The 11,886-nt window shown below is 41.8% G+C and overlaps 1 protein-coding gene across 1 annotated transcript; it reads left to right on the top strand.

Annotated features, from left to right (window-relative positions):
• Positions 1-1,761: 1,761 nt before the first annotated feature.
• Klhl41 (kelch like family member 41) lies at positions 1,762-11,626 on the top strand. Its single transcript, XM_057755333.1, has 6 exons — positions 1,762-2,949; positions 6,279-6,436; positions 6,544-6,651; positions 7,551-7,736; positions 9,239-9,385; positions 10,447-11,626. Exons 1-6 carry the CDS (start codon positions 1,840-1,842, stop codon positions 10,556-10,558), a joined length of 1,821 nt encoding a protein of 606 aa, XP_057611316.1. The 5' UTR covers positions 1,762-1,839; the 3' UTR covers positions 10,559-11,626.
• Positions 11,627-11,886: the final 260 nt, after the last annotated feature.

Here is an 11,886-nt window from a genome sequence, read left to right as displayed (position 1 = left end):
AGAGAACCATTGAGCTCTCCCTTCAGCTGTCATCCTAGCAGCTGGCAGGACCGCCAACTCACTGTGATATAAAATAAAATAAAATAAATAAAATAAAATGCTCTTTATGGAGAGACAACTTAAAGCTTGAAACTACGTAATTCCCTGATGTTGGAGTTTTTGCTCCTTTAGCAGATACTCAGGGACCATCCGTGAGGCCTAGGGACTTATAGACTGAACACACAGGCCTGCAACACAAAAGCCAAGTCTTCACTGAGCTTACAGGGGAGGGCACATGTAAAAACCCCAGCCATTGAAACTTTAGCTTCTTTGTGGCTTTACTGAGTTTAGGACATGATCATGATTGTATAATAAAGGACTTCATGAAGAAATTTATAATATCATCTCTATAGAAATCGGGGCTGGAGAGATGACTCAGTGGTTAAGAGCATTGCTTGCTCTTCCAAAGGTCCTGAGTTCAATTCCCAGCAACCACATGGTGGCTCACAACCATCTGTAATGAGGTCTGGTGCCCTCTTCTGGCCTGCAGACATACACACAGACAGAGTATTGTATACATAAAAAATATTTAAAAAAAAAACAAAAGAAATGAAGGAACACGTGGGAGAAGTGACAGGGTCTCATACAGCCCAGGCTAGCCTTGAACTCACTATGTAGTTGATAATTTTCCTACCTCCATCTCACAGATGCTGGGATTACAGGTTTGTGCCACTAGGCCTGGCTGTGCTCTTTAAAGCACATCTCTGTTCCGTATGGTGTTCCACTCTCATCAGCACCATAAAGTGTGACTCTGGTATCGTGTTTTCTTAAACAAGGCCTGCTTTCTAAGTGACATGGATGGTGCAGTAGCTCACGATGACTTTGTGTCTCTAGGGATAGCATTTTTCTCATAGGGTTGCAGCTGCTCTATTTTTTTTTTTTTAACTTTTTATTTCATGGAAGGTTCTTTTTAGCACTTAAAAGTTACAAAATATTCTTAAGTGTGTGGGTCTTTTCTTTCCCAAAGGCTTAACTATTTTTCTCTGGTCTTGATTCCTTTTAAACTTGTCTTTATCTTATTATTATTTTTTTTTTGTATTATTGTTTGTCACTCTATATCCCCTGTATGGCAAGACAGAGTGTGAATGAATTTGGTAATTCAGTAGTAATTACAGTTTTCCTACCTAAAAAATATAATTTAGAATATTTTAGTAAATTTTCTCTGCATTTGTTATTTCAGTCATGATGGCGGTGCCATTTAAAAGGGTATATAAAACTATTAAGTACATAAACAACTTTACGCTTCCTACTTGAAAAAGAAAATCCTATCTGCTTTACGTAGAAACTACCAGTTTGCGCTTTAACATTTTAAACCACTGGACTCATAGCTTATGAGAATTGAAATGAACTCACCTCATAGTCTTGACCTTGGCATCACTAATTCAAGCCAAGTGGCTTGCCACTAGGCCATTTTTAGAGGAGTGACTCATTTTTATGATCCGTTTTTCTGTTAGTTCAGTAAGCATTTTCTTGTGGATGCCCTTTAACTTAACGTTCCGAGACTTTCTACATTTCAAAGTTTTCAACCTCACCTGAATGTCTTATTTCTTAGCGGTTTCCTTGGTGACCAGAAGTTCCAGTTGTTACTTTCAATCTCAGACAGCTGAACAACTCTCCGTTCCAAGCCAGCTCTCTTAAATTCTCGTCGTTAGAGCTGGTGTCTATATTTAGCCGGTGGGATTAAATTGCAAAGGCTCCAGGCTGCGCGGAGCAGACTGATCCGCCTTTTTACAGCTAGACCGTGTGCAGCAAGGAGCGAAGACCCTCAGTGTCCCCTTCCTTACCCAGGTTCCTCACAGAATGGATTCCCAGCGGGAGCTTGCAGAGGAACTCCGGCTTTACCAGTCCACCCTTCTTCAGGATGGTCTAAAAGATCTCCTGGAGGAGAAAAAATTCATCGATTGCACCCTCAAAGCAGGCGACAGAAGTCTTCCTTGCCACAGACTGATATTGTCTGCTTGCAGTCCTTACTTCCGTGAGTATTTCTTATCTGAAATTGAGGAGGAGAAAAAAAAGGAGGTCACGCTAGATAACGTGGATCCTGCTATCCTTGATTTGATCATCAAATACCTGTACTCTGCCAGTATCGATCTTAATGACGCAAACGTGCAAGACATCTTCGCCCTGTCCAGCCGCTTCCAGATCCCCTCAGTCTTCACCGTCTGTGTGTCTTACCTTCAGAAACGACTGGCTCCCGGTAACTGTCTGGCCATCCTAAGATTGGGTCTTCTCCTTGACTGCCCAAGACTCGCCATTTCTGCCCGGGACTTTGTCTCAGATCGCTTTGTGCAGATTTGTAAGGAAGAAGACTTCATGCAGCTGTCTCCGCAGGAGCTGATCTCAGTCATTTCAAATGACGGTCTCAACGTAGAAAAGGAGGAAGTGGTGTTTGAGGCCGTGATGAAGTGGGTGCGGACAGACAAAGAAAACAGGGCGAAAAGCCTTAGCGAAGTGTTTGATTGTATTCGTTTCCGCCTTATGGCAGAAAAATACTTCAAAGATCACGTCGAGAAAGATGACATAATTAAAAGCAACCCCGAAATCCAGAAGAAAATCAAAGTTCTAAAAGATGCTTTTGCAGGCAAACTCCCGGAACCTAGCAAAAACGCAGAGAAGGCAGGGGGCGGCGAGGTGAACGGTGATGTCGGGGATGAAGACTTACTTCCTGGTTACCTCAATGATATTCCCAGACATGGAATGTTCGTTAAAGATCTCATCCTCTTGGTCAATGACACAGCTGCAGTAGCTTACGACCCCATGGAAAACGAGTGTTACCTTACCGCCTTAGCAGAGCAGATCCCCAGAAATCATTCCAGTATCGTTACCCAACAGAATCAGATCTACGTGGTCGGAGGGCTGTACGTGGATGAAGAAAATAAGGATCAGCCCCTACAGTCGTACTTCTTCCAGGTACGGAAACCAAGGCTGTGATTCACCATGTATTAGCCAGTTGGTGAATTTAGGGGCTGCTTACATATTGCTCAAATCGCTCTCCTCCTGTGCCCTCATACACTTTGATACTTACAGAGTTCTGGCAGAAAAACTCAATTTGACTTAATATTTAGTAAAAGGTACAGGAAAGGAAGTCCTTACGTGTAACTAACGACTTAGGATTTTCTTGCCATTCTTTGATTCCAAATGCTGTACAACCGCTGATAATTGTAATTCTTCAAAGCTCTGTATTTTAGTAGAGACTAAATTTATCATATTTAACACTATTGCCTAGTAAATAGGTTAGGATCTTCGCCTTTACCAACGTGCCTGACACACTGCAAGACGTGGGAATTGGTCTGCTTTTGTACTTTTCTCCTTTAACAGGATGTTTGGGGAAGCAACATTCATATCTTACTATTGTTACCGTATAAAATATTTTAATGAAAAAGGACTCGTACATATTCAGTACACTTTGAACTGTATGAGGAAAAAATAACCTGCCTCCACAAGTATCTCTATTTGAATTGCATTTAGAAGGTATTGTTCACGATATTACCTTTATTTGATCAGAATTAGAGGTAGGTATTATTATAACTTAATCATCCATTTAGTGTAACCATAAAACTTCCAGGAAAGCAAATCTTCCTCATCTAACTGACCCTCTCTAGTTTATTTGGGGACAGTTTGTTTTATAACAACAGTAGGCTGTCCCTAGCAGCTTCTGACTCACTCGGTGACTTCATGTGCACCTCCAGTATTGCCAATATCAATACTTCATAACTTGTGGTTAGTTAGCTCAGTAAGAATCTGTTTAGGTCATAGCTAATCGTGGCCTAGGGTGGAAAGGCCAGAGATAAGCAAGTGTGGAATATCAAACCGCAGTCACCGAGTGTTCTCAAAGTTCACGCCATACGTTTTCACAAATCCCTGCCTTTTGCCAACTCATCTAGTCTCAACAAAATGGAGTAATAATGTGTATTAATCATGTTTCTTAATTGTCTAAGGTCCAGCAAAAGACACCAGCAAACATATTTGAATGGATCGGTAGGCAGACAGACTGGTATATAATTATTTATAGATAAATCTATATATAGATTCAAGGGACAATTACAGCAGAGAATAATCCTCCAACACTCCTGCAGGCTTTGTTCCCCTTCATATTACTATATTGATTATAAGGCTGAGGACCTAGCTCATTGTTAGAGCTTGCACACACACACACACACACACACACGCCCACACTCTCCTGATTTCCGAGTACTCATTCTAACCTTTATTCTCTCCATCCTATCACTTCCTTTTACCTTTATTGTGCTTCTGTTTTCAAGTGAGGTTACCCATCTCAGCACAAGCCACTGAAACAGTTGTACAGAGTTGGAAGGGCAACCCCCTTGTCACTTCTAAAAGCCACAAACCTGGAAGAAGATGCCTGAATTAAAGCCATACGCAAGAGCCTTGTATGAGAATCTCAGGTTTCGTGTTTTTCTGCTTGGCTGCCCGTGTGAGGTGTGCTAAGTTCAGAGTGAATTGCTATTTGGTATATGCTGCAAATATACTGTGGAATTTGGGGGCCTTACTAAGGTTTGTTTCCCCCTCCATGGAATTAATAGATTCACATAGTCCTAGACTGCACTAAGCTTTGAGATAGTCTAGGTATAAACCCTAATTTTAACAATGAGGAAAGTGGGATGCGGAAAGGTTAAAGAGCTTAGGAACTCATCCACTGAAGGGGCTGACAACCTGCCAATCATCTGCTAGAGAAAGTGTTCCCAGGAGAAGAGACCACGGTGGGTACTGCAGAGTCTGTATGGGAACTGGGCCTTTGGGTTTGGAACTGTGATAGCTGTTGATCCATTAAAAAAAAAAATAGTACCCAAGCTGAATAATGACAGCTAGTCTCAAACAGACAACAAAACAACTATATATTTAGACAACGTGGTATTAAAAAAAGCCATGTGAAGTTGGGCAAGTGATTTAATCTCTCTGTGGCCGTTTCCTCTCACCCGTAATATAGACGAGAAAACGCCCATCCTGGAAGGCCAAATGAGATTTTCTGTCTGAGCACTGTGTACAGAACTCTCACAGACAGACTCCCATAAACGCTTGCTGCGATTTCCACTCTGTGCCATAGTGCTTGCCCCACCCCATCCACAGATGGTCTAGCAATCAAACCCAGGCTCTTGCACATGGAATCTCCACCCCGCTGAGTGATGTACTCTGAGCCCCATGATACCTTCTTGACCAGAGTTTTTTTTTCTTCAAGAAGTTAAACATCTTATAATCATTATTTAGATGCTGCAGTGAGTGACTGCAAAGCCAGCACGGTGCACACAGGGATTAAACCCACGTCACGGCATGTTATTTGTTCTCAGTATGTTGTTTGACTGGCACTACTAGACCAGAAACAAAAAGACTTCCGCAGATGCCACGTCACTGCCATTGCTACCTCAGTCTTCCCCATTCCTGCCTACATGAAGTCTGCGGTGAATCTAATTGGCCTTCCCTTTCTGCTACCTGGAAGTGCCACACTGAGCGTAGCTGCACCCCTCGGAAGGAGTTTCCTTGGTGGTGTTGCCCTAAAACGCAAAAGGGAGTATGTCAGGAGTTTGGAAAGTAAATACCAAAACGAAAGCCAGCCAGGCCAGAATCACCAGAACGCGGCACTAATGGGACCATCGCAGGGCTGGTGACAAGCCAGGCTACTTCTTAGCATAAACCAGAAACAGGTTATTTAAGGTGGCTCCACCCAAAATGGGGGCATTGAAATGAGTATTTTCCTGTATCAAAAATAATAAAACAGGGAACCTAGCCATGTTTAAAAGACAGAAAAGACACTGCCCAGATTCTCAGTTGTCTGAAGACTGAGCGACAAGTCCAGCTGTCGCGGGTGCTGGCTATGGGAGTGTGTTAAATATAGCATCCAGGGGTCATCCGCATACTGTGACCCCTGCCACAGACACGTCTTTCCCAGTGTCCCCAAAGTATTAAGATTCCTTTTTTCAAACCTGAACAGGGCAACTTCAGAAGAAGATTTAACAAGAGACTCAGATTTCTAGCTAACCTAGCAATTCTGTTGTATCGTCTTTCCTTTCTTGATGTCTTGTTTTTTTATTGGGGGGAGGCAGTATTTTTTCACAGGCCAAGTAGATTTTCTCATTTTTCTTTTTTAGTAATTTTAAGGTAAAGTATGATACTTTGGGATTGTAGTTTTACAAGACCTTAGACTGTCTCTGTAAATTTTTAGCACTCCATGAAATATTGTGTTCTTTTTAGTTACCAATCTCCATAACTCATCTTTTCTTCAGCTTGATAGCATAACATCTGAGTGGGTCGGACTTCCTCCTCTACCATCAGCCAGGTGTCTCTTTGGTTTAGGAGAGGTGGACGACAAAATCTACGTGGTCGCCGGCAAAGACCTCCAAACAGAAGCTTCTCTAGACTCCGTCCTATGCTATGATCCTGCGTAAGTTGACGTAATACTCCTAGCCTATTCCTGTTCCCTAAGCATGACGACAACAAGCTCATATTTTCCCAAGCTGGAACATGAATTGTACTGTCATCTGATTTTAGGGCTGCAAAATGGAGTGAAGTGAAAAATCTTCCTATTAAAGTTTATGGCCATAACGTGATTTCCCATAACGGGATGATCTACTGTCTAGGCGGAAAGACAGACGACAAGTAAGTGCCCATGGTTTCCTTCTGATTGACGTCCGAGTGAGTACTGAAAGAGCTTCTGCCTTTGTGTGTGTTTGTTTTGAGACTATGTATTGAAGTGGGACTTGGCTCTCATGTCATATTTTGCAGGTAAAAATTGCAAATATAGTTTTGATGTTATTAGAGGAAAATGTAATTATTTAAAAAAAAACCCTGTCTCGAAAAACCAAAAAAAACAAAACAAAACAACAAAAAAAAAAACGATGTTTTAAAATCACTAGACCAAATAGATAGGAATGCTGCACGCTGCCAGACGGGCACAATACCTCAACCATAAGCATCCTAACAGGAGAAAAGCAGCATCCAGGAGCACAGTCAGTCTTTTATTTAGCTGCTTTAGAACTATTGTGTATCGAAACCAATAGGCTCTCTTATCCAATTAAGCATAAGTAGAAAACATTACCTGTATCTGTAGAATGTGGAGGGTGCACTTCCCACAGCACACATGTGGAGGTCAGAAGGCAACTTTGATGAGCTGGTTCTCCTTCCACCAGGTGGGATCTGGGGACTAAACTCAGGTCATCAGGCTGAAGAGGCAGGTGCCTTTACCTGCTGAGCCATCTCTCCAGCCCCAACTGATAAAAAAAATATCCAATGTATTCTTCTAGGATTTTTCTGTGTAGCCTTGGCTCTCCTGGAACCAGCTCTGTAGACCAGGCTGGCCTCGAACTCACAGATCCACCTGCCTCTGCCTCCTGTGTGCAGGGATTAAAGGTGTGCACCACCACCACCCAGCTTCAACGTACTCTTTAGCATGGTTTTGAAGTATATCCATTAGCAAAATCGTCCATAGTAATGTATATTTGTACTTTCACAAAAAAGAGATTCTAAAAGGAACATTTGTTGTCTTTTTCTGTTCACAGAAAGTGTACAAACAGAATGTTTATCTACAACCCCAAAAAGGGGGACTGGAAAGACCTGGCTCCGATGAAGACCCCTCGTTCCATGTTTGGAGTGGCAATCCATAAAGGCAAAATTGTAATCGCAGGGGGTGTCACCGAGGACGGTCTCTCTGCTTCAGTTGAAGCTTTTGACCTCAAGACCAATAAGTGAGCTGCTCTGCTGTAGCAAATGAATCCTGTCCATTTAGTTATTGCATTTGAGTGGCAGTTATGCCTTCTAAGGCGTGGGAGGTGGGGGAGCCAAGAACCTTAGGTTAAGAGAAAGTATTTCCAACTCCCCACACCGTGTGTTTGCCATTTGAAATGTAGGAGTCATGAGTTAATGTTGACACACTGTTTGCCTGACTCTGGGCTAATTTTACACAGTCATTTCGCAAAGGCATTATTTATCTCTGAAAAGTTGTATGAACAAAGATGTGTACACATGTCTTAAAAGAATTAATTAATGAGGAACACGTAGTTTAGAAATTAAAAGATATTGTAGGGCAGTGGTGGTGTACGCCTTTAATCCCAGCACTCAGGAGACAGAGACAGGCAGATCTTGGTAACTTCAAGGCCAACCTGGTCTACAGAGTGAGTTTCAGGACAGGCTCCAACGCTACAGAGAAACCCTGTTTCAAAAAAGAGAAAGATTAAAAGATATTTTTGGTGAGGTGATAGTAGTCTTTAGCCCCAGCACTTGGGAGGCAGAGGCAGGCAGATCTCTGAAACAGAGGCCTGCCTGGTCTACAGAATGAGTTCCAGGACAGCAGAGAAACCTGATTTTGAAAAACTAAACAAAAAATTTAAAATATTTTCTCTTGTTGACAACTAACATTCATAAAGTATGAGTGCTTTGTAAGTTTCTTAATTTTACTTTTAGGTTTTTATTGAATTAATATGAAAAATACTTGAATGATTTGGGGGGATATTTTATTGATTGATTGATTTGTGTTTTTTAAGACAGGGTTTCTCTGTGTAGCCCTAACTGTCCTAGAACTCGCTCTGTAGACCAGGCTGGTCTCAAACTCACAGAGATTTATTTCCCTGCTTCTCCCTCCCAAGTGCTGGGATTAAAGGCATGTACCACTACCAATGACTTGACTGATATTTTTATATAAAAATAATCTTCCTAAATTTTTGAGCTCACACAAACTAGATGAATACATATGTTGAAATTCCTACAGTAGTGTTGAGAAAATTAGAGCAGTGTTATTACTTTCTTAAGAAACCAAATATATATAATTCAAAATAATTTTGATATCTGCAAATCACAAAGAATTTTCATGGAGTTAGATTTAAATGATAATTAAAAATGATGTTCTTGAAGATTGGAGAATAGAGGTAAATGCTCTAATACAAAAGGCTTAATGCTACCAGACGCTGTAGGCCACACCTTTGATTGGCAGTGCTTGGGGTCAGGGCAGTCAGATCTCTTGAATTCCAGTCCAGAGCTACATAGTGAAACCCTGTCTAAATAAAAAAAGTGTAAACCTGCAGACAAAACTATAAACCCTCTGTGGTTTTAGTTTTAGACCTATTTATAGATGTATGTATACACACATGTGCATGTGTGAGAACACACACATCCTTTAAAAAGAACAAAATTACACCAAAATGGTGTATTTCTGTGCATTTTGTGTTGACTGCCTTTTCAATAAAATACCTAGATGGGAAGTGATGACGGAATTCCCCCAAGAAAGAAGCTCCGTCAGTCTGGTCAGCCTGGCCGGGTCGCTGTACGCCGTCGGCGGTTTTGCAATGATCCAACTGGAATCGAAAGAGTTTGCACCCACTGAAGTCAATGACATATGGAAGTAAGTTTTCCTCAGTCTAATTCTTTGAACCAAGTATTAAGCCAGTTAACTGGGAAGCAAGTTTGCAGTAAATAAGCCAGATTTTCCCATCATGCCACTTCCCAATGGAAAACTATACACTTGAAGCCTAATTGAACTTTTGAATATGCCACTTATTGATCAAGTACTACTTGTGATTGCTTAGCTGTGAGATTAAGGAAAGAACTCATCCAGAATACCTTCTTGGTTGGTTTTGTTGTTATTTTAATTTTTTATTTTATTTATTTATTTTAAATATTTATTTATTTATTTATTATGTATACAAAATTCTCAGAGCTGGAGAGAGGCTCAGAGGTTAAGAGAACAGGCCACTCTTCCCAGTGGACAAAACAAAACAAAACAATCCTGCCTCAGCCTTCCACACTCTCAAACCCATCAACCCTTCTATTGTGATGTGCAATACATTTCCACTGTATTTGGAGACAGGCGCTCATCCTATAGCCCAGGCTGGCCTCAAAGTCATTATGTACAGCCCAGGCTGCTCTCAAATACCAGTGAGAAGGCAAGCACACATTTAAGGCAAAGCAAATTGTCTCTGTAGCCTTGAATGCTCAGAGATGAAAAGCACCAGTTCCTAATGAGAGGCAAGGACATAATCTAAGAGCCGTCCTCAGACGATGAGGAGAAGGGGTCAACACTCTACGAGGGGCACACGAGTGGGTGGGAACTCCTGAACTCGCGATTCAGGCTCCAGGCTAAATCCTGCCTCTCTGAGTTCTCCCTCATAAGAGTCCACATCCTGACTCTTCCCCAGCGATCTTCTTCAGTCCCACGTGGGTCATCTGTCCATGACTTTTTCTGGGCGGTCCGATTCCAATACAATAGTCACGGTGCAGGTATATGCTCACTTACAGGTGCATACATTGAAAGGGATTCAACTGTCACCAGGTGAGGCACCTTATCTGGCAGGAGGCAGTGGGGTTCCCCCCCCCATACCCCATTTTTATACTGAGTACAAAGAAACTTACAAACTGCTCTCATTAAAGGCTGCTTATTGTTTCTTTGTTTTTTTCTTCCATCAGGTATGAAGATGATAAAAAAGAATGGGCTGGGATGTTGAAGGAAATACGTTATGCTTCGGGAGCTAGTTGCCTAGCAACACGCTTAAATCTGTTCAAACTGTCTAAACTATAAACAAGGTGACAAAAATAATCGTTTGAGAAGTGGCTTGTTGGGACAAGAGGCCTATAATTTATTGTCTTTCTTTAAGCCTGTACAATGATTCATGTAGAGTCTCTGAGGTTGACAGTGTAGCCGGATCTCAGAGTCACTGCTTGTTCCAATGCCAAGTATAGAACCGTTTGCTAAGAGCTTTAGTGTTCAGCTGAACAATGTACTTTTGTTAAACTTTACTCAAAGATGTGGGCTTTCTAACTCTGAGCTGTTTACTAAGCCTTTGTATTCTTAAGGTACATTTACACTCGTTTTCTATTGTCAATGAAATGCATATATCTACATTCTAAAGAAATGTTTGAGTAACAGAACCCTTTCCTCACGTTGTGAGCTATGACGGAGATCTTGTGCATTATAATGAAGATGACTGGAAATGCTATTTAAGAAAAATAATAAATGAGTTTCATCTGAAGGACAAAGTGTCTAATCAAATCCAAATAGCCTCCCCCTGCCCCTTTTAAATTTTTATTTTTATGTGTATGGGTGTTTTACCTGAGTGTATGTCTGGACACTACTGCATGCCTGTCAGGTGCCCACAGAGACCAGAGGGCATCAGATCTCTGGTGACTGGAGTTAGAGATGGTTGTGTGTTGCCAGGTGGGTGCTGGGAACCAATCCCCGGACCTCTGGAAGAACAGCAAGTGCTCTCGACTGCTGAGCCATCTCTCCAGTCCCTTTTTCCTTTCTGTAACACTGGCATATTAGTTCTCCCCAAATTAAAATGTAGTATTTTGTGTGTATCTGTATACAATGTATGCATGCTTGCACGTACCACCGTGCATGTGTGGAGGTCAGAGGGCAAGCTCAAGTGTCAGTCTTCCCTTCCCACCTTCCAGAGACACGGTCTCCTTGCCCTTCTCCACTGTGGACCGCAGGCTAGCTGGTCTGCAACTCCTGTGTACACCCCTGCCTGCATCCTGTCTTCCTAGAGGAGCACTCATGCTACATGCCAGTCTTTTTCTGTGGGTTCTAGAATCTGAACTCTGCTTTTGAGGCAAGCATGCTTACCAGCTGATCCATCTCTCCAGCCCCAAATATAAAATGCTTAAGTTAAAAACCCAATAAATCATAGCCTTCACAATATCAACCACAGCAGCTATAATGGGGAGTAGTGATCTTTAAAACTTCCGAGGCAGAAGACAATATGAAGGAGGGTAGACAGTCACTGGTTTGATTTATAGCTTTATATTCCATAAAAGGGCCACTTCTTTGGCATATTTCCAACAGCAAGAGAGATGACTGAGCCAGGTTTGGTGGCATACATCTGAAACCCTGGCTTCTTTAGAGGC

The sequence above is a fragment of the Chionomys nivalis genome, chromosome 22, assembly GCF_950005125.1.
Source record: "Chionomys nivalis chromosome 22, mChiNiv1.1, whole genome shotgun sequence".
Classification (NCBI taxonomy): Eukaryota; Metazoa; Chordata; class Mammalia; order Rodentia; family Cricetidae; genus Chionomys; species Chionomys nivalis.
The sequence above is the reverse complement of the archived record's forward strand: the minus strand, read 5'-3'. Positions and strand labels throughout refer to the sequence as shown.

What these genes read in the sequence shown, in the direction of transcription:
- Klhl41 (XM_057755333.1), top strand. Translation starts at nt 1,840, where the DNA reads ATGGATTCCCAGCGGGAGCTTGCAGAGGAACTCCGGCTTTACCAGTCC. An exon ending in GTCCTATGCTATGATCCTGC is followed by an intron (nt 6,437 to 6,543) that starts GTAAGTTGACGT and finishes ATCTGATTTTAG; the next exon opens with GGCTGCAAAATGGAGTGAAG. An exon ending in GAAGTCAATGACATATGGAA is followed by an intron (nt 9,386 to 10,446) that starts GTAAGTTTTCCT and finishes TTCTTCCATCAG; the next exon opens with GTATGAAGATGATAAAAAAG.